At 40.8% G+C, this 25,773-nt stretch overlaps 1 protein-coding gene and 1 long non-coding RNA gene across 2 annotated transcripts in view; both read right to left on the bottom strand.

Moving 5' to 3' along the window:
- The window catches only part of carmil3 (capping protein regulator and myosin 1 linker 3), a 116,131-nt gene extending 102,008 nt beyond the window's left edge, over positions 1-14,123 (bottom strand). Inside the window, exons 1-2 of the mRNA XM_084732438.1 lie at positions 13,418-14,123; positions 8,204-8,298 (exon numbers count right to left, since the gene is read on the bottom strand). Of these exons, the coding sequence (XP_084588564.1) occupies positions 8,204-8,298; positions 13,418-13,475 (153 nt within the window). The 5' untranslated portion in view covers positions 13,476-14,123. The remainder of the gene's footprint in view (positions 1-8,203; positions 8,299-13,417) is intronic.
- Positions 14,124-17,567: 3,444 nt separating this feature from the next.
- On the bottom strand, positions 17,568-25,474 carry LOC146318238 (uncharacterized). Its single transcript, XR_014771661.1, has 2 exons — positions 25,335-25,474; positions 17,568-18,124 (listed from the first exon to the last, which is right to left on the bottom strand). It is a non-coding gene; the product is annotated as an uncharacterized LOC146318238 (long non-coding RNA).
- Between the last annotated feature and the right edge of the window lie 299 nt (positions 25,475-25,773).

The raw sequence follows: 25,773 nt of genomic DNA, 5'->3' as shown, positions 1-25,773 counted from the left end.
CTACCAACATGTGTTATGATAATCAAAAGAAAGCACAGTCCTAATTACAGCACAGAGCGCTCGCCACGCACCGTCAGATGGTAAATCCCGGACACTTGCAGAGAAAATGACTCCACGCTGAGCATCTCGCAGCGAAAAGCCATATGAAAAGAAACCCGCGGATGATGCAGTGGTAATGTTTGCCATTACGCAAGCATATTATACAAAAAAAAAAAGTGTGTTGAGAGACTGAAAGAGAAAGAAAAGAAGATTCTGCTGCTAGCACGGGCTGTCTCTGCTTTACTGCTTTGTACTTGGCTCTCTTTCACAGTCCAACGCACAGTCGGAATCCCTCTGCAATAAAGTGTCATCTGAGCTGAAAGCAAGGCCCAGTTTCACCATTTAAAATGTACAAGTTGATTATATAATTCAGCTAGCGAGGCGTGCTTTTGACTTTGTCTACCGTCACACACGTTTAACTCCGCTTAAAAACAAAATTGTCTCAGTTTTAGATCATCCATTCGCTGTCCTGCAGGCTCAGTCGTACAGTACAAAATTCCTGGGTTTGAGTCTGGGCTGGGACCTCGAGAGTCAAGAACGCTCTCTTTCCCCAAATCTCTTCTGTCTGGTTGTGTAGTGTCAAAGTCGTAAATGCCAAAAAAAGAAGAGAGAGCCTTTGGAAACCTTCCACACTATTTGGAGCACTTTCGTTGCTTGGCAGTGTGCTATATTTCTCTCTGCACTTGCAAGTTTAAGATGTTCGGTCACATTCTCTAGGAGTTGTCAAGATGTATTCTGGGAAATGCAGCAAATCAGTGCTTGAATAAGATGAGGCAAGATCATGTAAAGTGGGTTTACTGGGGAAATAAATTACAACACTTGTCAAATGCAATGAGCGCAGATTGATTAGGATTGACGCTGCACGTAGAGCGTATAGAGAGGTATACGGGTTTTACCATATTTCATGGTGAAATATACTGAGCAATTTGTATTGCCGTCATTACTGTGATTATTGCGCAGCGAGGCTCTCCTGCCTTTATTAGCAGTTTGATTTTAATTAGCCACAAGGGAGCACCTATCTATTGGTCAAACAGAGGCAGAGCAACCACAGCAGGGAATCTCTAACTATTCTGTCCAATAATTACCTGTTTTACCTGATTTCACTGTGAGGGTAAGAAAGGTTCGATGGTTGTGATCAATGATGGATGATTTAACATTTCATATATCTGACTGAACCAAACCTAAAACAAAGAATAGTTCTGACTCTTCAAGTGTTGATTCATGTTTTCTAGTAAAGTACACCAAAAAACTTTTCAAATATACTTTGGCTTTTATAGAGCATTTTTCAAATTAAATTCTTGGTCATAATCTGACAAATCATATTAATATAACCAATATTTGTTGACTAATATACACTGATACCAATTTAGACCAATATAGCTGGGTAGGCCAATATCAGGCAAAAATGGACCCAAAATTTATTTTTTTTAATATATCATTTTGGTATTCTTATTATTACTGCTAGTTCATTGAGCCTACTAACACTTCAATCAAAGGAAAAGCCTACGATATCCGTTTCTGAGTCTGTGCATGTCATTCTCTTTGTTCTTTAAATGGTAAATCATCTGTGACTTTATTGCAATTCAATTAAAATTGCTGCAGAATCTTTAATTGCATCTGGATGCACCCCCCTCACCATGAAAATGGCTATAACTAGGCTATTTTCCTTTTTTTTTTTTAAGGTTTTATGGGTTGTTTTTTCAACCTGGTTAGAATGTAGAATGGGGTGCATCACAAAGAGGTTCCCTAAAAAGTCTGGGAACTACTGCCCTATGCTAACATTAGCTAGTTGACCTACTTCTGTGCCGAGTTGTAACATTCAGTGAAAAAGCGAGCATACATTTTACATGATTGACACATGGGAAAATCCCAGCCTCAAGATCATGCAGATTAGGTTCTTCCTCAAGGGTCAGCTTCAGCTCCGGCTCAGCCCATGGTGTTGGTTCGGAGGAGTATAGAGCGTGCAGAGAGGCAGACTTTGGCTCGTAAGAACCCAAACTATGCCAGGGTCCATTGTTAATATATTCTATATGTTACGTCAGTCCTCAGACCTGCATCAGGCAAAAGTCACGAGTTGTTTTTTTTTGAAAAGAAAGAAATCAGACCATTTATGAATACATGAAAAAACATCTGAAAACAAACCTGCATGATTTGTTTATGGTGTTTGAGTGTTGAGCATGAGAATTTGATATTAGCACACTCCTGATTGTACTCTGAAACAAATCTAACCCATAGCTTGTGTAAAACATGAAACTCCCAGCTAACCCAAAGTTGAGTAAAAAGGTGGCACATGGGTGGAGCTGCCATGTGATGGCACCTGCCAGATTTAATTATGAATAAATTCCTGCTTAATATAATTTCAAAGGTTTCGGTTTTTGTTTCTGGTACCAGGCTGCGAACATGTTTATTTCTTCTATAAAGTTGAGCATTTTAATCTGAGGGTTTATGGAGGCTGACTGGCTTTTGGAGCCGGCCTCAAGTGACCAGTTTTTGGCACTGCCATGTTGGCTTCCTTTTTCAGCCATCTACAAATCAAATGACTGCGAGTCTGCTTGGTGCATTTCAAAAAGGAATGATCATACACAAACTCATTGTTGGAAAAAGTGGGCATTTAAAAATAAAGAAAATATGTCATACTATGCGTGGCCCTAATATGTGGATCCTAGACTGACTATGACGCAACCAAAAGTGTGTCTTTATTGGACCATCTCTGCCTGCTGAATGTCCATGTCCTTCAAACTGTATGCCTCAGATTTAAAAGGAACTTACCAAAACAAATCTGTAGTCTCTAAGCCAAAATGACTGTGATGACATCTTCAGGGATATTTTTTCAAACTTTGTAGAGCTCCCTCCAGGGCCACAGAATACACTATACAAGTGTTTTTAGAGGCTGAGTAGTACTCCACGAGATGAGTGACTGACTTGATGCGTAAAATCATTTGAAGTGCCACTTTAATGTCAGCTGTTTAATATGAGAATTCTAACTATGCGGGCCCGATTTTACCACCGCTGAAATACCTCAGGGTCTGGACAAATCAGTTAAGTGCGAGTCAATGAAGTGGTTTACACTGGACAGAGCACCGAGGAACAGAAGCAATTTAACAATTCCAAAGAGCGATAAAATTCAATAATTAAAGCGATGCAGAGCGAGAAGATTGAAAACGCTAATTCATGCAGATGAGGTTACAAAACCCCAAGGAGTAGAAGAAACATAGACGCTTCGACACAATAAAGCCGGAAAGAGAAAAAAATAAATAAAACAGCAGCAACAAAATTACGCTAACAACCAAAGACAACTCATTTAAGAGAATGAGAGAAATCGCATAGAAAGAAGACGATGATGCTGATTAACTGAAAACATGAAGCAGATCTTGAAACCAATGAGCTTTACACTACTTTTATTTACTTATACTTCAGTCCCAAAGCACCCAGATTTCCCTGCATCCACATTTGGCAGTGGTACTAACTGCAGGGCTGCCAACTGCTACAAACTTAAAGTTAAAGTGATTTCATTTACAGTATGTAGCACACAAACACAAGCTGATCTCAGGGGGCCTTACAGTCTGTCAGTTCTTTAGACCCTCTGTTCAGATAATAACTCCATAAGAAAGAAACGCAGGAGGGATCCTTCTTACACGCAATGTGCAGAGCAGACAGAAGTAGCAGTCACTGAATGACAATACAGTGAAACAGTATCAGAAGGAACTGAAAAGGAAAATAAGTACATTTAAAGTTTGACCTCAGCTGCAACTGGCCTGTAAAAGCGCACCTAAGGTGATAACAGTTGTATGTGATGACGTACCGAGACGCCACATATGCAAGCAGATGAGGGAGAGAGTGATGGAAGAAAAGAGAGTGATGCAGAGTTCCCCCAACTCTATAACACAACATTAAAAACATACCACAATCTCGCCAGTAAATATAAAACACATAGAAATGTCAGCAGTCAGACGGGGCTGTGAGATTTGTGAAAATTTATGAATTTAGCTAAATCCACTGCTAAAGTTAGCTTAGCTGTTTGCATGCCAAGCAGACATGACGCACAGTGCTGCACTTTCCATCCTGTTGGAAAGAAAAGTCGCACATGTTAGAGCCCAGTTAATGCAGTTTTCAAAACCAGATCTTTTAAAGTGGCTTCCTTCTAGGAAATTAATGACCAAAAAAAAAAATAAATACTCAGTGTGTCTCCTGTTTGGGGTGTTTTCATGAGTATTTAAATTTTTTGATTTAGTTTAATGACAGACTGCTCACTGAACACAGAGAGTGAATTAATACCCCCAAAATGTCTGATGACTTTGTAATGATTTTTCAAATGCTTTGCATGCTCTAATGATCTGTAGAAAAGTCTTTTTTTTTTTTTTCTTTACAAGATAATATTGGTAATAATGATTCAACAAAGCCAAATTTAATCATAATAACAGTTGTAGACATTGGCAAACATCACTCTGATCACTGCGGGCGGAGACATCTGTGCTCAGGGCGTATTGCAGATTGAAGTGAAAGGGAAAACAAGTCGACTGCGGTTTGTAGAAAAACACAAAAAAAGAGGATCTATCACCATCCATGATGGGCAAACCAACTCACGAACCACTCAGACAATTACAAACCCATCTGCTACTTCAGCACCACAGACAGCCATGGATTTCTCTATACACAACACAGTTAGGCTCCTGGTATTTCAGAGGCATGGTCAGAGCCACAGATTCTAAGCTCAGTTCAATAAAGGATCAGTGATCAACATATTGAACTGAAACAAACCCTCTCCCCCCTGCACTCTCTCTGCTACTAGCAGATGAGGAGATGGGGAGAGGGGGGAATAGCAGGTTAACAAGGGGGATGCATCCCTTTCTTGTGTCAATTAATTGCTCTAGTCCATAAAAAGAGATGTGTAATTAAACCATGTCATAATGCCCCTTGATAATGGAGAGTTTTTGTCTGGGTGAGATCATTAAAGGGTTAGATGAAGAAGTTCACGCTTAATGACTTTAAAAATTATTTTCGTGCAGAACAAAGCTACTTTAAAAGTGATTACTGACCATCAATCATTATTGTATTTAATCCCACCAACTTCCCAAATAACAGCCACAAACACTGAGCGTGCAAACCACAACCAGATCTTTAAATGCTGCACCACCAGTAGCTCGACCTCAAACCTCAGTCCGGCTGAGTCTGATGAGCGGGACCTCCACGTAACCACAGAACCTAAGTGGAAATAAGCGTCTGAAGCACCCGAGTGTGCTCAGGACTGTCAAACAGTGGCAATCTCAGCCAGTAATAGGCCCATTATTAGATCGGAGCGAGGGAACCGCAGAGGCAACAGAGGATAACGCAGAGCGACTGATCACGATAAATAAGTGGCGGAAGAACCAAATCGGCAACTGGGGCATCACAACACACCCGAGATTTCCTCCACCCCCCTCTCTCCCTCCGCTCCTTCCTCCATTCCCTTTCCTCTTGTGGCGTGCCCTCCCCTCCTCTTCCATCACACCCTCCCTCCCTCCCTCCCTCCCTCCTCAGCTCCCCCCCGCCTTTGAAGATGCTTTGTTTTCTTGAGTTGCCTCTAATCTTCAAATAGGGTGATCTAATAATGGCCATAAGAGTGTGTATGCGGGCAAGTTTTGATGCACTGAAGCATGTGTGTCTGCGTGGATGCCTCCTGCACATGTCAGACCGTGCGCCTGAGCCTGTGTGAGCGCATGTGTTTGTTGCATGCACGCCCCGTGATGGAAACATGAATGTTGATGCTCCCCAACGCATTGCCGTGGGTGCCATTCGGATGTCATGCTGAGCCATCCCTGTGTCTGTCTGAGATGGGTGGGGGGGGGGGGGGTAAACCCTGGGCGTGTGTGTGTGTCGCAGCGTGATGGCTGGTACAGTCAACACACACCGACAGCTGGATACCAGCAGTCTCCGGAGGGAAAAGGGGGCAAAAAAAGAAAGAGCAAGATGTAGAACAAAGACTTGTACACAGTCGATATAAACTTGATGGATAACATAATAAAAACTTCTTCTTTACACAAACTAGAAGAATCGTGATGAAAGCTGCGATCCTGCTCAGATTTGACCTGCAAAATCCACGTCAGCTGTGAAGGGTGGATTCACATGAAAGGGAGGATAAAGGTAAAAGAAGGCCTCGCCTAAGCCTGCAGGCTTAGAAAAAAATGATTTCCAAGACTTAAGTCTCGTCTCTGTATTAGAAAGCAATCCTAAAATATTCCACTTTCCCCAACTACCATGTATGACATCTTCAAGCATGAGTGAATAGGTTGTGCACAATACCCAGTGAGACTGAAACAAACAGTCTATTTACAAACTCCCTCATCTGTTCACCCTTCATACATCCAAACAAATTTATCCATTAGAGTGAAAAGATTGCCTTTTAGAGGGGGAGACCTTGACAACGAGCTAGAATGAATGCTTATATCCATCTCCCCCACCCTCGTCTGCCTTCCCTTGAAAGAATTTGGAGCAGTGGCAGCAGCAGCAGCCAAGGCCCATTTGGATAGTAAAAAAAAAAAACCTTCATAAGGCAGAGACCTAATTGAATTGCTTCTGATGGAGAGAGGAGCTCAATACCCTTTTACAGGTTTGAGTAAAGATGGAGGGAAGAGGGAAGGGCATAAAGGGGAGAGACGGAGAGAAAGTGAGAGGCGGCTGGCGTGGTGGTGGTGGTGGAGGTAGAGGGGAGGAGGAGGAGGAGGGTGATGACGGGGTGGAGAATAATTGAGATGGACAGATAAGAAGGGAGGGAGGGAGAGGGAACAAAGAGAGGAGATGACAAAAATAGAGGAGGGGGGTGTGGTAATGATGGAGATAGATGGAGGTGGAGGGGGGGTGGGGGGGTGGGACGGAGAAATAATGGCAGAGATGAAAAACTGAGAGGAGCACTGATTAATAGTTTTGATTGGCTTATCAGCTTGTCTTTTTTGTCGTCCACAGGGGAGGAAATGAGCTCGCTCTCGCACATAACAACCGCGAGTGAGTAACTGATCAGTCACTCGCGTGTCCAACTAGTTGACAATTTCTCAACAACAAAGGTGGCCTTGGCTCGCGCAGGCTCCTTGAACACGTCACGCGCTGCCCACACACCCTCTGGCATACAGGCTTCCTCAGAGAAAACAATAAATGATGCCCCTGTATGTACAACATGTCGGGCTCACACACACACACACACAAACACGCGCACACACACAGACCACACTCTTGCCCGTGGCATTAAGGCCATCCTGCCACATCTAATAAACTCTGAGGATGGACTCAGTAGGCCATGGCATGGTGTCCACTTTACTCTGCTTAGGCAGCATCTGTCTTAAGCCTGATTTTCAACGCGTCTGTTGTGTGTCTCAGGATGTGTAATCTGTGCCTTCTTATGGCTCTTTCATTTTACCGCAATTAACTTCCATTGATTTCCATTTTGTCTGCGAGGTGTCAGTGTCCCTCTGTTCCATATTCAACAGCTCACATGTGAAGACGCTTTCGCTTTAAAGGGATAGTTTGGATTATTTCAAGCACGGTTGTATGAGGTTCTTATCGATAGTCGGTGTATTAGCCACAGTAGATGTGGGTTGACATGCCCACAGTTTGGAGTAGTGGCACAGAAGCTAAGCAATGTCCTGCTGTGGAGAAATGTATTTAAGCCACTTAAAAAGCCCCAGTTAAAAAAAAAATCAGTATTATGTTGGCCAAATGTCATTCCCCTTTCCTTCAACCAGACTCCATTTGCAAAATCAGTAATTTTATTTCGCAGAACACAGGAGTCTCCTGCTGCCTTGATCTGTTAGTTTGTGCTATTTTGTGACTTCAGTGAATGTGAGCTAACCTTTTAAAACACCAGTCACACAATAATACAGACAAGCTTTAGATCAAGGCAACAATAGACCAGCAACTTCCAGATACTGCGAGGTAAAATTAGTGATTTTGCCAATGGACTCTGGTTGAGCTAAATTGATATAGTATTTTATCATATAGGCCTTTCTTAAGAGGCTTAAACATGTTTTGCTGCTGATCCTGTCCACAGCAGTACGCCACTTAGCTTCCATGCTGGTACTCCAAACTTCAAATAATGCAAACTGTCCCTTTAACAATGAATATCTCCTTCAGGTGACCTAATGTGACAGCAGCCCGGGCAACAGTTGTTTGGTGTGAGGGTGTTGGCGTCTCTCACCAGAATCCTGTCCTCTGTTTTGCCGCTCCTCGTGTCCTGCTTGATGGCTCGCACAAACTTAATGGCCTGCTTGTCCAGCACCTTCCTGATGCTCTCTGGAGAGAAGAGCAGAGAAAAAAAGGGTAAAAAACGGGGGAGCTAATTACATAATGTAAACACATCACAGAATGAAAAGCACTGCCCTGAGATGCACTCAGAGACACTGTAAAAAGCTTTTATGGAGGAAATCAATAAATTCAAATATACAGCTGGGTGATAAATGAAAGGAAAAACCTGAATAAATTGGTGAAGAATCATTACGGATGCACGGATTTTGTCTCCTTGTACCAATTCTGATACCTTAACTCAGGATGATGATAGCGCCGCTCCAACAACAGGGCTGTTTTTTCCCCATCTGTACCTCGCTGCATGAATCCGATTGGGTTATTCCTCTATATAACTACACATCACTTTTTCTTAACTATGACAGGAAGCTGGAGGTTGATATTCATGAAGTGGCATTAACTCACTACAACAAACGAAAGAAGCAGAACAGAAAACAAGGGGGCTCCTGCTGTGACACTGCCGCTGAAGTGATGAGAGTGAATAACAACTGCTGGCAAATATTGATATATAAGACAATATTGTGCTCAAGGGACTGCTGTGGTGCTCAACATTCTGTCAACAGCCCGGTGAGACTGTGTATCAGTGGATTCACTGAATTTTCTAACAACAATGACAAAAGAAGTAGATTTTAATGTGGATTGGGTTGATACCCAGTTCATTTAATAAGGTGAGTACTGGTGCTACGAATGTTCCTGGCGATTAAGTTCCCCATCGATTGAAGGCAAAATGAATCGCAATGCAATAAAAACATTGCACGTTAACCTACAAAACATGACAACGCACTAAATGCTTCACCTTTTCAGACCGAAGAGGGTCACAGTGTCTGCGGATAAACATCACGGAGCTGATGTTAGCTGCCAGCCTGCTACACAGTGTGGCTAACGTCAGCAGTGATAGCAGCAGCAGCTGCTCTCCTCTCCACCACAACTGTCAAACACCAACATCTGTGACACGCTTTGTGTTTGCTCAAGGTCAAGAGTGGACTGTTCATCCCAACATTTAAGGCAACATGGACAACAATCCTAAAAGTGATCCTAATAATGGAAAGTTTTAACATACAATGTTAAGTGAGCAAAACTCAGCCGAAGCCCATGTGACACAGTCAAAAGTAGAGCAAAAGCAAATACTACAGCAAATTAATCAGCAATTATTTTGATACCTTATTAATCCTTTAAGTCACTTTATGTGTGCTTGATAAATGTGAAGACACCGTTAAGTAATCTAGAAGATTTTTCACTATTTTCTAATATTTTATAAATAGAGATACAGAGCAGAATAGAGAGAATACCTATACAGATTCTGATACTTGAATTTTGCACATCTGCCCATTATGGCTACACAGTTAACCAAAATACACAGCGTGGCCAAGTGCAATATCCAAATCATGGAGACCCCAGTTTTTTTAATGATGGGAAAATTTGTGACAAAAAAGTGCCCTGGCCTGCTAATCTTGTTCTCCATATGAATGAAAACATGTTTGATACAGACCACAACAACATCACATCATTTTTTTCTTGAGTGAAAATTAAAATTGTGGTGCAACAAATACCATTCCCACTCATCATGAATCATGAAATGTCATTTTTCACACAAAACTGTCAAACATTTGCTGCTTAGAGCTTCTTCAATGTAAGGATTTGCTGCTTTTTTTGATAACGAGAAAAATTGCTAGTTGCAGTACTAGTAGACACCAGTTTTTCCCAAGGAGGAAGAAGGCATGGAGTAAAAAAGATGATGTCTCTGGTTCTGCTGCATTGATTTTGATCCTTTTTCCCCCCACAATGTTACACGAGTGCAACGCTATAGCAAGGGAGTACTCTTTTATACATGCTATGCAGGAGCACTGAAGCTTTTGTGGAGGATTTTGGTGGCCAGAAACCTCACAAAAGAAACTGATGACCCTATGATGGGTTTTCTTTTAATCTGACACCCTCCTACATTGTGCATTAGTATTAGGACGCCAGCAGGTGACACTTTTAGGACATGACCCCATGGAAATTAATCAGTGACTCTTATCTGAGAGCTTTTGTTTGAAAATTTCCATCCAAATTAGTTCTAGCGTGGTACCTGGATATGGCTGTGTGTCAGAAAATGTGCCCATCTTCCAATAAAATCATCATTTTGATTCTGATGATGCTGTCGTTGCATTTTGGCTTTGATTTTCAGCTTAGGGATAGACTGGTGGATTACTCCTTTAAAGACAGCCGCACTGGGGGTGAACAGTCACAGAGACAAGTAGACAGCTACAAAGACACAAACATGAGGACAGGCAGACAGACAGACACACACACACACACACACACACACACACACACACACACACACACACACTCTAGCTGTAGAGGACTCATAACGGGGCTATTTTTAGCCTCACAGAAAGAGAGAAAGAAAGAATGAAAGAAAGAAAGAAAGAAAGAAGCCGCCCGGCTCATCTCAATGGAACCGACCACAGGACCCAGAGCTGCAATCTTTAGGGGCCTCTACTCAACCACACCACACGACCCTGCTGAAGCTCACTGAACCGCACCGGAGGCCTCCGCCATTTACATCTCCTCCACCACAACCAGCGCGGTACAACCTGCTCTTCACAAACACAATGTCAACCTATATCCTCAAACCGCAAACACACACATATGTCTGCAAGCTGTGCCACATGCACATTTCAAGCGGGGCCACCCATGATAAATATGAGCCCACCAGATGGAGATACAGCACGCCATGCTGTGTCACGATGCTCCATTGTGTCACATTCTCCCAACTCTCACTCTCTCTCTCTACTGCACACTCATAATTCTCACATTCCAGCAACAGCCATGAAGTTGGCTCTCACACTTGAGCGAGCAGCAGCAGATGCGGGGAGGACGAGACAGGGACGGGGCGGGGTGGGGTGTAGTGGGGGGGGTCACACCGGCAGATCGAAGGAAGGATCAGCCGCAGACAAACAGAGAGTTATTGACATTAAGCTGGGTAAGGCCCAATCGCTTAAACCTTTTAACACACTCTGTGGTCTCCCCCAAGACCTGGCCTGCTGGTGTGACCTCAGCATCTGCTCCCAAAGGGGTGAAGAGGGGCAGGAACAACCAGGATGTTCCCCTTTGATGTAGATCCCGACTGACAGGGGTGTAAAAAAAATATCAATATACTTGAGTATTGTGACATTTAACATGATATTGTGATGCATGCAAATGTTTGTGGCTGTGGTCCAGTTTGTGTTGTGTTTAAAGACCCGACCGACTAGACAGCAGTGCTGTTACCTATTTTTACTGGTTTGATTGCATGATGTAAACTTTTTGTAACTCAGATTTTATGCATACAGTGGTATGTTCTTTAAACTATGACAGTTTTTCCAAAGTTAGATTAAAAAAATAGCAACATATCACTTTGTCACAGTATCACAATATAATGAATCCTAACCCCTGTATCGACAGATTCTTGCCAATACAAAGCCCAACCGACCGATTATATAAACTGATTAACATTATCATCCCAATACTGGCCTATCACAGCTATACAACTGCAAAGCATTTAGATTTTGAAATGCTAAACATATGATGACATATTAAAAAACAGACGTAACAAATAAAAACATACGAACATATAACTTATATATCATATAACTATATTTGTCTATATTGGTATCACCATATATGTTTATTATAATGCAGATTGTTTTAAATTGTTAGCGTTCAGGTTTAATATACACATATATTTAGACATATTTGTGTTTTTTATTTATAGATATTTTTCATTTTAAAAAGAATACTGGTGAAAGTTTACTCTGTCAGGTTTCAGATATCATTTTGAATATATATAATCTATTTGAAGACGACTGAGTGTTCATATTTAGACTATATTTTACCAGGATTTACGACAGTAATTTTTTTTCCTCTACAACGTGGAGGTTGCTTTAGACCATCATTAAGAAACTACATCCAAATTTCTCAGTTAAAAGCCAGAAAAAAAGGGCACATGTGGGACTCAAACCTGGGTTGCCTGGATGAAACCCCTATAAATTAAACCCCTCGTCCACCAGAATCTCTTGTCGTTTTAAGTGTGCGTGCATGTTCGGCTGCAGCAGCGTGCACAGCGTGGACCGGATCTCACCAACCAGTGAAATATGACTTGCCTTCACACTAATCAGTACTGTCTCTCAACCTACAACTGAACAAATTATCAGAATAATTAAAACAAAAATTTTAGTCTTTAGCCAGTTGACAAGAGCAAGAAAAGAGGTCTTGCACAAACCGACTGTAAACCAGTTTACAACTAGAAAGCAACATTGAAATCCAGGTTGGTGCTTGCTACGATATTGATAGTATTTTACTACCTAATATCGTCATCGGCCCCAAACATCCAATATCGGTCGGGCCCTACATTCATGGATTTAACCCCCCTTATGAACCCCTATCTTCACCCCTCCCCACCTTGTCCTCAACTGACAGGTGTGTTAATGGCCTAATGCCTCCTGGCTCTGATCACCAGGCCAGACAGACGGAGCTTGACCAGGTTGATCTGGTAAACAGCGGGATTTAACTCGCCCGCGTCAAGATAATTAGCAGTGAGAGATACACCTTCTTTAACACCTGATCATCCAAACAGAGTGTGTGTGTGTGTGTTGTTTAGTCCAATCTCCCCAGCAGAGAGGGAGGCTCAGCCTGTGTGCAGCTGAACCCATGCTGCCTGCTGCTGCACGCAAAGCGCTCCCAGTCGCGCAATAACTCCCACGCACACAGGCAAAAAAGAAAGAGATGAAAACTCCTAATGAATGCACATCCGAGCCACGACGCGCTCACATGCACAGCAACACTTCAACATAACTCTGCCAGCGCTACAGGACTCCTGTGCGCGATAAATTTCGCAGCGGATCGTTACGCCAAATCAATCCGAAAGTGAACGCTGCCGCTCCGAGATCGATGGAATTACAATCTTCTCCACCGGCTTCATCAGCCATTAACTCTGCTTTTGCCTTGGGAGACATTTCCTGCACTTGCCTGCGGTGATAACTCCGTTGCAATGAAACGATTTAAAGAGCAGCTGAGTAAAGACAAACTAACACCACGCGTCCTAAAGCGGGTCCTACTTCTCCTGAAAACTCGTGCTGGAGCTCACCTGTGATCTCCCTGCTGACGTTGACGAATCCCGCCGCTGTGGTCTCCTTTGAGGCCATGGTGCGCTCCTCCCGCCGGGTCCAGCCCCTTCTCCTTCACCCCAGCTCCTTAATGTCCCCTCAGCTCAGCGCGCTTCTTCCCCTTCGCCCCTGTTTTTTCCTCCGCCTGCAGGTGCTCCGGGCGCAGCAACAGTCCGTACTCTGGGATGTGGAGCGATGCCGTGGTGCGCACTGGCAAAAACCCGAGGAGCGCCTCCGACTTCAGCTCAGCGCGCACTCCAGCACATGAGTGAGAGAGAGAGAAAGAGAGAGAGAGAGAAAGAGAGAGACAGAGAGAGGAGGGGGGTGGGAGGTGGAAGGGTTAGAGGCTGTGCCATTGTATTTTCAACTGCAGTTTCTTGGAAGTAGTGTTTTCATGACAGGGACATTGACAGGGCCCCAAACGGACAGGGGTCCCTTCAGGGAGGATCATACACTATTAATCTGAAAGCAAAAGGTTAAGGGCTCCACATCAGACAGGAACATTACTGGATTTTCGCTGATATTTTCTCATTTTGATCAACTGTTGATGAATATGATTTCAATTTGATTCCACTGAAGCGCCTGCGATCGATATCAGAAGATATCGTGTCCATTTAACACATTCAGTTGCATTTACGTCAAGTCACAAAAAGCAACTAAACTATGAATGACAGTTTCATGACTGAACTCTTGCAGACATTAGTGGCACAGACGTGTCCTGGGAATTTCAAAATAAAGTCAAATCTTAAAGATGATGTAGATCAGTATTTTCACTTTGCATCAATCATGCTGGATTGTTGAACACTGAATTGATATAGATACAGATCCATCTATTGTTACACCCTAACCGATATATGCACATATTTTTATTTTATTTTTTTACATCAAAGAGGTAAAGTCCCTCCCCTTTCAGTAGACCACCATGACACCTCATTTTAAAAAAAGCATGAACAGTAGTCAGTGGAGAGAGAGAAATTCTTGATCCCCATTTGAATCATGCCCAAATTACAGTTTGACAATTTAAAATATTATTTTACAAGTCAAGAAAGTCACCGTTAGTCATAAGCTGATGAGTGATAATACAGTGAAGATGTGATTAGAGAAACTACCCACTTAACGGAGGCATAAGCAACATGACTTGACATGACATGACTTTCTCTCTCTAAAAACTAACATTAGCTACTAGGGGTGTGACAATACATCAGTGTGGATCGATATATTGATTCTATGTTCAACAATCCAGTATGATCAATGCAAAGTGAAGATATCAATCTACATCCTGCAAGATATTCCTTTATTTTGAAATTCCACAAATGTCTGACTGAGTTCAGTCATAAAATTGTAGAATCATAATTACGTTGGTTTTTGTGAGTTGATGTAAATGTAACTGACAGTGTTAAATAAGACATAATATTATCTAATATAAATCTCAGGTCAAAATCATACTGTGATTGTCCAAAAAACCAATATAATATTGTATAGTGATGAAACTTGTGAGAAGCTATAATGCTTGTACTCGTTCTTTGTCTTCCCGGCTGATTTCAAAATAACAAAACTACTGCTAAAACATGAAAGATGATGATGTAACATTTGTTGGGGTCTACACTAAATGGACATGGTAAAGAGGTGAAAACAGAAAGTAACAGCACTAATTTAAGCATACAACATGTTTAAGAGGCACTGGACTACTTAAACCAAATGATCATTTGTCTATTATTAATTTGATATCAGTATTGTTTTTTTAAATATCATGGTTATCAATAATGGTTTATTGCATCACTCCTGTTTGTCACAGTTTTCATGTAACTAATATTGTGATTTCAATAACCTAATTTTTGATCAGTTGTGCAGACTTACTGTGACACTAGGCAGTTAATTACTTTGAATTAGTTCTTGAGGAGCCCATGTTGATTGACTAGTAACAGATGAAGGGGATCTGAGATTGCTTAAAAAAATAAAGATAACACATACTGATTAGTGCTGGCACCACAAATAAGTATCAGAATGACACATGCATCAATCAATAGGCAATAAATGTTACACAAAAGGGGTTTTTACCTTGGAGGATGTCTCGTTAACTCTAATCCAAATCAATCACTGACAACATTTAGATGATGGTCATTAAGCAGATAACACAATCAGAAATACACATAGGCTTATGTGATCACAAAATAATGAATCTATCCAAATATTACACTGCAATTTTAAGAGTTTAAAAGTTCAAAGTAATTATTTTCGTTTTTGTGAAGGCTGTTTTTAAGAAGCCCAAAATTTTCATTATTAAACGTTCATCCATCTATCCATCCATCCATATCCGCTTATCCTCTGAAGGGTTGTGGGAGAGCTGGAGCCGATCCCAGCCGACATGAGGCTGAGAGGTGGGATCGGTCGCCAGTTCATCACAGGGCTGACACATGTAGACAAACATTATTAAACATTAAGAATTAACTAAAGAAATAATACATAATGAAATAAATAGTCATATTAAAAATGCAGTAAAACACATAAATGGACCTGTTCTCAATTCATTAATTTGTAATTCATTTTTATTTCATTCTAATCCCACTATTTCAATGTATCTTTTTCAAAAGTTCTCAAGAATATGTTTATATTTCATAATAGTACTTTCCCAATGGCAGCCCCCCCATCTTTTAGCCAATCTTTTAGGTTCCCCAGCCGTCACCAGCTGTTTCCACAGCTCTAACTATAGCAACAACAACAGTGAAATAGTGTTAATTCTCAACTAGAGGCTGCTGCTGTAATTACACACAGTCCACAGTTACAGTACAATATAGACCCTTTTCACAGCAGCCATATTGAAATGAAATAGTAGAGTAAACACAGATGTGCACCAAAGTCTTTCCAGTGAGTAACCATGTGTAATAGCAGCCCAGTGACTCTGCTTTACCAACAACAGGACCTTAATTAGTATCATTAGTAACGCCTGTGTTTACACTTCTAACTATTTCATGTCAATATGGCTGCCGTGAAAAAGGTCCATGTCTAACCTCTCTCTTTATCCAGCTTAAGAAGGCTACACATGCTACCTAACTAGCAAGCTAAATAACTATCTGTCAGCTTGGACTTACCATTATTACTCAGCATTAAAGTGAAGAGCTCGTTTCAGGAGCAGCTGCTGACCTGTTAACTTGCCTGGCAGTGCTGTGATTCTAAAGATGTTGTCAGAGAAAGACACAACAAAAACACGAAGAGGCTGTCCAAAATTAGTCCCTTGTTCACTTAGTCACTACTCACTATTTGAGAAGGATTTCTTAAGACTTTCTCTTTGGTCTAAAGCAGGGGTGGGCAATTATTTTTCATGGGGGGCCACATGAGAAATTAATCAGGCTGCTGTGGGCCACAGACAAATGATGTAAGGTCCTAATAATGGCCAAATCTACAATAATGGAGTGGTCAGAAGTGCTCTGTACAGGGCAATTCTACTGTTGGTCACCTCTTCTGAATTGCAACTTATTGAACTGTGAGCAAATATTTAGTTGGCAATGTCCAAAACTTAACGTTTCACAGTGTACCGTACAGGCTGCATCGACAGTAACAGCAAAAGTAGAAGATGAACAACATAAACAACATGCATGTACAGCACTGAGTGAGTCAAGTTAGTTAAATATAAAAAAAATACACTGTTATTATAATCAATGAACACTGCACTGCACCCATTCAAAATAAAAGTCTGATAATGTAATATAATGGCAAGCAAAATGCTATTGACTATCTTTGCTAGACTTTTAATTTTTGGCATTTCCATGATGGCCTTGCAGGCCACAGGAAACCTCTCAGTGGGCCGCATCTGGCCTCCAGGCCACATTTTGCCCAGGTCTGGTTCTGGTCTAAAAACAACTATTAACTAGTTAGCTAGTTCACTAACAGTTTATCCGTTTGGAGGCAGAGGGCAAACATGATTGGCTATAAGGTGAAGGGGTGGTCCGTGATGACTATCATGAAAAGTGAAAATTAAAGCAGACCTCAGAAAAAGAGCATTTCAAAATAAACGTTAACTCGAATGTCTCTGTTAATATGGAAAAAATGATGCAATAAGATTTAATGTTAATGAGTTTTACATAAATGTATTAAACAATTTCATAATTCCCATATACGCTTTTTTTGCATATGCATTTTAGTTAACCTAGAAATCCTAATTGAGATCTTTAAAAAGTGTGTCCTGACCAAAACAGACATCATAACAACAATGTTCAAACAGGATAACACAATATATGAGGAAATAAACATAAATGTGATTACAAAATAATGAATAAAACTTCCAATACAATCACAAAAAAATATCCTATGACACTTAAATTATAGCATGAATTGCTGTCTAAAACTCTAGAAATAAAAGGAAAAAAAAGGTCAAAAATGTACTGAAAATCATTCAGGTTAACAGGTCATCAAGATTCTAATATACCCTGAACATCAGCAGCCAGAGGAGCACATTTTCTGAAAAAGACCACATTTTGCAATTTTATGTCCAACTGCAGGAGGTTCCAGGCGGAGTGAGAAGCATTCATATATAAAGCTCTTTTACCTAGTTCTGTAATGGAGCTATAAGTCTGATCACCAAATGGAGGTCAGACTACCTGACGTTTTCATTTCCCTCTGGACTACTGATGGCAATCTGGCCGTGATGGCTCCAAATTCTTCTGCCAGATGAACAGGGAGGTGCGCACGTTCTGTCGGAATGAGAAGAGTCCAAAAACGTAATTATAAAAAAAAATATCCAGGATTAGATCATTAAAAAGGCTTTCATGTGTCAAAACATTCAGCTAGATTCTCATATTCCCCTGTGTCTGCCTTTTTTTTTTTTGACAGGAAATAAGCAATTATTTATTTAAAGAGTGTTCAAACTATAGCTCCTCACAGAAAAGTAACGCTTTTATTATGTCAGAGCAGAAAGTTGATTTGATGTGGTTGATAAATGTGTTTTCATGGCAATATTTCTGTAATGATGTGAGGACATTGAGGGAATGGAGCCATATATCAAATAGTTTCATTCAGTGCCTTTCTCCTCCGAGTTGTGAGATCACCGCTCATGGCTGTGATAGGATTTGGGATGGGAGAATTGGGGGGCCAGGTTGAAGCTCAAGCTGTAAACTAACAATGATATATGATTCACCCACTCATCTGAATGGCTGCTACTTGTCAATGTCATCGCTTATGCAACGCAGTTCAGCTGTTTTTCATGGACACAGCCAGAATTAGACCAGAATTGTTAACCCTTCTCGTCCCATAGATCACTTCTTAATATGACAAATGGGCTTGCGAGGGCGCAGATGAATGGGGTCGTGGAGGGTGCAGCTGTGTCTGGTGTCATTTCCAAAAAATTGGCCCTCAGAGCCTGTACAACAAAAGTGCAGCGTCTGCTGCATTATATGCATGCGTGCATGCGTGTGTGCATGTTTGCGCATGTGTGTGAGAGACCTTTGTGTCTGCGTCTTAGTGATACTTCATTCTGATGAAAGAAGACCCAGTGGGGGGCATCATGCCAGCGAGAGAGGGGGTGGGGGACGCTGAAGGAGAAAGGAGGGGGGCCAAGGCAGCTCGAATAAGAGGTTTATAGTCTGGGGGACGTTTGCTGTCTTCAGGTTTCATTGGGTTAAAAACTTCAGCACTGTTCAAAGATACACTTGAAAAGGCGTTCCATTATTTATTCATCAATGCGGCATCTCAAAGACAGGAGCCGAGATGCTCAATATGCCCTCAATTACTTGTCTGTCTAGGTACTGTATGTGCATGAATCTGCTTACATAAAACAATGCTGGAATAATAAGGGTTTTCACAAAGGCGCTGCTTCTCAGGCAGCGGCACTGTGTTTAAAGCAGACAAAGCTCGTGTGAGAAACAAAAAGGAAACACTCATTTGTTGAAAATCTGTTCTGTGCTCCTACTTCTGCAGACATTTGGTAGTCATTTGGCAGGCGATAACTACACGAGACAACGCAACATCTGTGCATGGAGGAAGTGAGACAATCCACATATCACAGAAACACTTAGGGAGGCAGTGAGGAAGAGTTAGAGAAGAAGAAGAGGAGGGTGCAACACTGTATAATACACTGGCAACCACATCCAGTCTATAACAGCCAGCGGATATAAAAGTGTTAGCAGCCGCCGCCTCACTGTTCTTCCTGATGTCAGTAATAACTCAAGATGATGCTTCAAAGCAGGCTTTCAATCTGCTCCCAGCATTCACCACAGGCTGGGTTCTCCTCAGCAGATAGAATGTGCTAGACTGAGTAACACTCGGCTCTCAGGCCGTGCGGCAGAGCTATGATGCACTGCCCTCATCTGGTCCAACGCGGTAAACATCTATCCCACGGCCAGAATATTTCATAAAAGCAGAAGCCCTGTTCTGAAATGCAAAGTAGCATGGATCAGTGGTTCTCCAGTAGGGGTCCAGAGATCCCCAGGGGCCCGTGGTATTCTGCAAGACTCATTCATGTATATTATGAGGATATGAAAATTACTGATTTATTTCTTGGTTTTTTTTTTGGTTAGTTTGTTTTTACAAAGGGCTCCATGATTCAACAAATAATATTTTAAAGAAATCGGTAATATATTTACTGTACAAAATCATAAATAAAATAAGTCATCAGACATTAAGGAAACATGCTAAGCTCACTTCACTGACAACAACGCTACAGCCAGCATGTTCTCAGGCCCGTAATTAGAGTTCAAATTAATGCAGAATGTCTGTTTAACTGTCTGTTTATGAATCATAAGAAATCACTGATAATCTTCTAGAAGATTATATTCTTGCACTATGCTAATGGAGTCTGGCAGGCAGTCACTGAACTCTTGTTTTGAGGATAACGGGCTTAACTTTACATTGACAGACAATGCACAGTTATAAACAGCTGATCAACTTGTGGCATAGGAAACTTGTTATTGTCAAATTACAATGTTGTGCTCCTGCAGTGTTCCTGCAGCCTGCCTGAGCTTCCTCGAGTCTGTGTAGGAGGTGGTGGAGGGAAACATTATGTTCTGTTAAATGGGATTTCAACCTATTTGATAAACAGTCTATGGTTCCAGCTCACTATCTGGACTGCAATAGGCGCAACTGTTACACGCTGCTCCTTAAATTTTTATATCCAAAACAGTTCTTGACATGCTAATTTAAATCTAAATCTATAGGTCTTATACCCATACATCCATACATCTTCCTCCAAGTACACAACACCCACATGTCACCTATTCATGGGGGAAACCAGCTCTGTCTACATGGGTATTTAGTGTTGACGTGGGGAAATATTTTTCATACATGTCTGATATCTTTCTATGATAATTTTTTTGGACTGTTGTTTAACATAGTTAAGTAGAAGTATTAAAAAGGCTATATCAAAATATTCCAGGGTTCATACCTACATGAACATGATCTCTTATAAGGGATCCTTGGCAAAGAAAAAGAAAAATAAGAGCTCTGGCATCTTCATTTAAGACTGAAATACATTATTATCACTGTACCAGAAAAAGATCTTGAGGAAGTTATCAGACCCTTTATTTAAAGAGGAGATGTGTATTTACTGTACTGATAATAAAATGAGCAAGATATTTCATCTTAGATTAAGGCAGTGGTTCCCAGACTTTCTCTGCTGGGCCCCCCTTTGGTTGATAAGAAAATTTTCGCGCCCCCCTAAACCTGACACACATACACATATTTTGTTTTCAGACTCCATTGCAGTTTATTTCACACATTGTAATTAATACAAACCTCATAAACTCTAATACAACCCTCATAAACTACAGGTTGCAATAAACTACAACCTCTTTTGGAATAAGAAATAAATAACGAAATAACAAACCACCTTAACAGTGTAATTATGTTCAGTGTAACAGGTTTCTTTTTTTTTTTTTTTTTACTGTGTAACAATACTCAACATTGCTATCAATGCATTTTTCAAAAATTGCAATTGGCTTGTGTGTCTGACTTCCTGCCCACTCGACTAGCTATGTGTCAATTGACGCGCCATCCGTCGGAAATAGACTCGCTGAGTATTCTCCGTGGAGCAGAGCGCTGAGCCACTTGTTAACTACTTGCCACTTAATAAATTACAGCTCCGCGGAGAATACTCAGCGAGTCTATTTCCGACGGATGGCGCGTCAATTGACACATAGCTAGTCGAGTGGGCAGGAAGTCAGGCACGGAAAACAGGGGAGAATCCGGTTGATTTTCAAAATAAAAGACCCCGTGCAGACTCGCGATCATAAAGACAGACAGAAAATAAACAATTTAACTATGTAGCCTGCTTATCCATGGTAGAAGCGGGCAACACGCTCCGCTGCTGAGACGCTTCTGAAACGCTGCTGATCTTAATTGAAGTCGCGTGCATGACGGAGCAAAACCGCAGCGCAGCCGCGCCTGGTGTCAATACCGGGTAAGCCTTACCGCGCCCCCCCTGCAATGGCACCGCGCCCCCCCCAGGGGGCGCGCCCCCCACTTTGGGAACCACTGGATTAAGGAAACATGCAAAACTGAAAAAAAGAAAAGCAGCCAACATGACCTTCTCTGAAATTTCCATTTTGATCTGGAAGAACTGTTTTACTTTGCTTGTTTTAAGTTAATTGAATGCCAAATGTTCATGCAATGAGTAAGTGTCTGTTTAAGAGTTATAAGAAATCATTAGTAATCTTGTGGAAGGAGTAAATGTTTATAATGCTTAAATTGAGCAATATGTTAATGGAGTCTGGCAGGCAGTGTACCAGTCTGGTACAGTGGGCTTTTGTTTTCAGGATAACAGGGTTAACTTTACATTGACAAAGTAAAAATGCTCTATTAATAGCAAAATCCTATTTTATCACAATTCTAATGAAAAAAATGTAGGTCTACTTCAAATATGAAAAGTAAAAGTACGTGTTCCGGAGGAAAAAAAACAGTTGTAGTAAGTGTTTTTGTAAATTATGTATTTAGATTGTTGCTGATGCATCAGTGTGTAACATTTTACTGTTGCTGCTGTTTATGTTTAGTTCCCAGTGGACTAAACTGGATCTGGTCCAGTGCTGCCAGATTTGGCTGACACCAGGTAGCCCAAATCCATGCCTCAAACCCACCAAATGACCATAAATTATTAATTATGATCTGTGAGAGCAGAAATAGGAGGACATAAGGAACTGCACAACATTCAGCATTTTGAAAAATAAAATATAGTCAGACTCTACTCAGATATGCATGATAATGATGTGATGTTTTCAAAGATGAGCTTGTTTTTAGTGTTTTATACTTGTCTGGTTGTACCATTAGTTTAAGATTGTTAGGACAAAGTGTTGTGATACATTTCTTCCGGTTTCTTATTTCTCTTCTTTTAAACTTTATTATGTAGGAAATTCTTTTTATCATTTGTCATCTTTAGTTGTGTCATGACTGCGGGTGTAAATTAGCTGTCGAGCTAACCCCAGCATATTTACACTGATGTTATTAATGTCAGTGTTGATTAATGTGCACCGTCTCATGAAATAAATAACAAATAAACAAAGTACTGCAGCTTTTATTTATACAAGTGTACAAATATATATTCTATGGCTGATAACAAGACATAAGATGTGCCTGTGGTCCTCTGCTTTGGTACAGACACGTATAATTAGCTTTTTAAAAAGCTTTTTCAGGGTGAGAGGAAAAGTTTTCAGCCCAGTTTAAAGGAACTGAAGTGAATATTTGCCTTGTCTGTCATGTCAGACACTGGTGTCGAGCCTGTTGAACTCTTCATCAATCTCACTGACTGACACAGTATGTACCAATTGAAGAAGAGGACAGGAATATAGTCTAATTTTTCAGTGGGGAATCCAGCCAAATGGTACAAAAAAATAAATGATTACAATCTGCCCAAAAACATGTTTACCTGCCAATCAAGTAAAAAAGTAGCCAGATTTTGGTGGCAACCTCCCAGTCTGGCAGCACAGCTCAGACGTCCTCCAGAGGTTCACAAGATAACTCTGAGGGGTCCTAAGATGGTTATTATGGCAGGGAAGAGGACAAAAATAAAGTTTTGTGACATGAAATTGTGTTTTCGCTTTTTTGTGAATAATTTTACATTATTCAGTTACTTATAGGATAAATGAAACCATCTCAAACTTTTGATGATTTGTTTCATGCCATTCATGCTCAGCTGTGACGGACTGTAAAAACTGCATCAAAATGCACATGTGTTATGTGTATGTGGATGGGTTATTAATTTGCACCACACTGCTGTACGCCACATTTACACAGAATTGCTCTGTTTGTGAAATAACAAATATATATGGAAATACTTCATCTTCGTCTTTTGTGTTGTTCAGAGTTGTGATTAAAGGTCGCAGAAGATTTCTAAAACTGGCCCGCAGCATAATTCAGAGAAGGGGAACGTCTCTTTGGTGAAACTGGCGCCAGTGTGCTCCATCAGAAGCGCTCGTCAGATGGTTAAAGATACCTCCCACACGCAGACCCTTCAGATGTCGGATATGTCAGATGCGTCTGACATTTTCTGTAACTTTCTGAAGCCAACGATCGACATTCACATCAGCTTCACGCTGTGGCTGGTCAGCTGTGCCGAGGTGAGAAAGTAAGCAGTGTTTGAACTCCTGTCTCTAGTTCATTTTTCATTTGTTACACCAGCTATTTGTGGTATTTTTCATGTGTACAACTGTGTGAAATACTATGAATGCCTTCCAGGAGAGACAGTCTGAAGGAGTGAGCTGTTATACCCTTGTTGAAGAAGATAAGATATAAAGACATCATGCCCCACTATTTGACCCTTTCTGAGTCCCGCTCCTGTTTTTCTCTGTACTCCGATAACAGATGAGCAAGCTGGGTAGCACAGTACGTTCTGCTAACATTAGATAGCTTAAAGCCAATACAAGGAACTTTCATATTGTGTTGATGTTTGGAAGCAACATTTCTACCATAATAACCACACAATATAAAAATAAAAATAATTAATTTGAACTGGCTAATGTACTACTCACTGTGACTTGGCCTGATAAGACAAAGGTTTGTTTCAAGTGATTTCATGGATAATCCTACCTAGTGGCAGACAGGAATGACTGTACATAAACAGTCTGCCTTCTTGCAGATGGTCTTGTTAACTTCTGTAGACGCATCAGCATTAAATTGAGATTATTTCGTAACCAGTTAAAAAAATCTTGTAGTAGCTTTCACTTTTACACACTCTAAAAAATAATACCCTGGCTCAACTTTTAAAAAAATTAAGGTAACAATTTGCATGGATCTTTTTATGTAATTCCAACTCAGCTATGATTTGAGTAAATCCCACATTAATTACCAGCTTAACAAAATGTGCCAGCTGCCTATCTATCCACATTATAGAGCAGACTGTTAAATGGAGAAACAAGTTTCACTTAAATGTTCTAATGCCAAATCAAAGAATAACTCTAAAATGTTACAAGATGCAAAATTAGAACAATGGCACATACCTAATAGGAATATTAGCCTATGTAGCCCACCCACTCAATTCCAGTTTGGTTTAAGTATACAGTATAGACCTTTACATTATGTATACACTTTTGCATGGGAGGTGAATTGGTGAGTACTACAAATATATTAAATTGGGATGTGGATACAGTTACAAATCTAGGTATAATACTCCTACTAGGGTGCAGAGAGGCTCAGTTAGATTATTAATTTGCTATACTATTCAATGTGAGTATTAACCCTATAGCCATCACCTTCAACCATGAATCACTTTTACACCACATTAGTTACATAATTATCAAATATGAATCAATGTCAAAACACAGACTCAATGCAAAATTAGAAAAACGTTTTTTGTTTTTTTTACAAAATCCAATACAATGGAAATGAAATAAAAACAATATGAGGTTTTTATGAACTCAGTTTATGGTATCATGTACGTTGGAGCTCATGTGTAATCCTCAGAAAGGTTGTGTCTTTACTCACTGTTCCTTGTAAACGTCGTTAGAGTTGTTAGTAACAGTCTGTTCAAACCCTCCATCCAGCGGCCTGCTGAGCGATGATGAAAACCCGTCCTGAAGCTCAGTCTGTGTGCAAAAAGCAGGTTTCTCTGCAGTGACAAGTGCTCTCCATCCGTCCTCTGGCAAACGAGGGCGAAAATTAGTTAGGCTAGCTAACAACAGTCCACAAGTGCTACAGCATATGTGCTAACTTAGCAAAGTTACTCACTGAACACTCGCTCCAAAGTCATCTTATGACTTTTTAACTTAGGCAGAGACATTAAGTAAACAGCATAAAATGAACTAGCTAACCACTCACCATATTTCTCTGTTGTGTCGCTGTTGCTCCGTCTGCCGCTCGTACAAACATTTAGTCCCGCCCCTAAAGGAATACGGTAGGTTACAGCGTTCATCTCAACTCGAAC

This window comes from Lutjanus erythropterus, chromosome 12 (assembly GCF_056507025.1).
Source record: "Lutjanus erythropterus isolate fLutEry1 chromosome 12, fLutEry1.hap2, whole genome shotgun sequence".
Lineage (NCBI taxonomy): Eukaryota > Metazoa > Chordata > Actinopteri > Lutjaniformes > Lutjanidae > Lutjanus > Lutjanus erythropterus.
The sequence above is the reverse complement of the archived record's forward strand: the minus strand, read 5'-3'. Positions and strand labels throughout refer to the sequence as shown.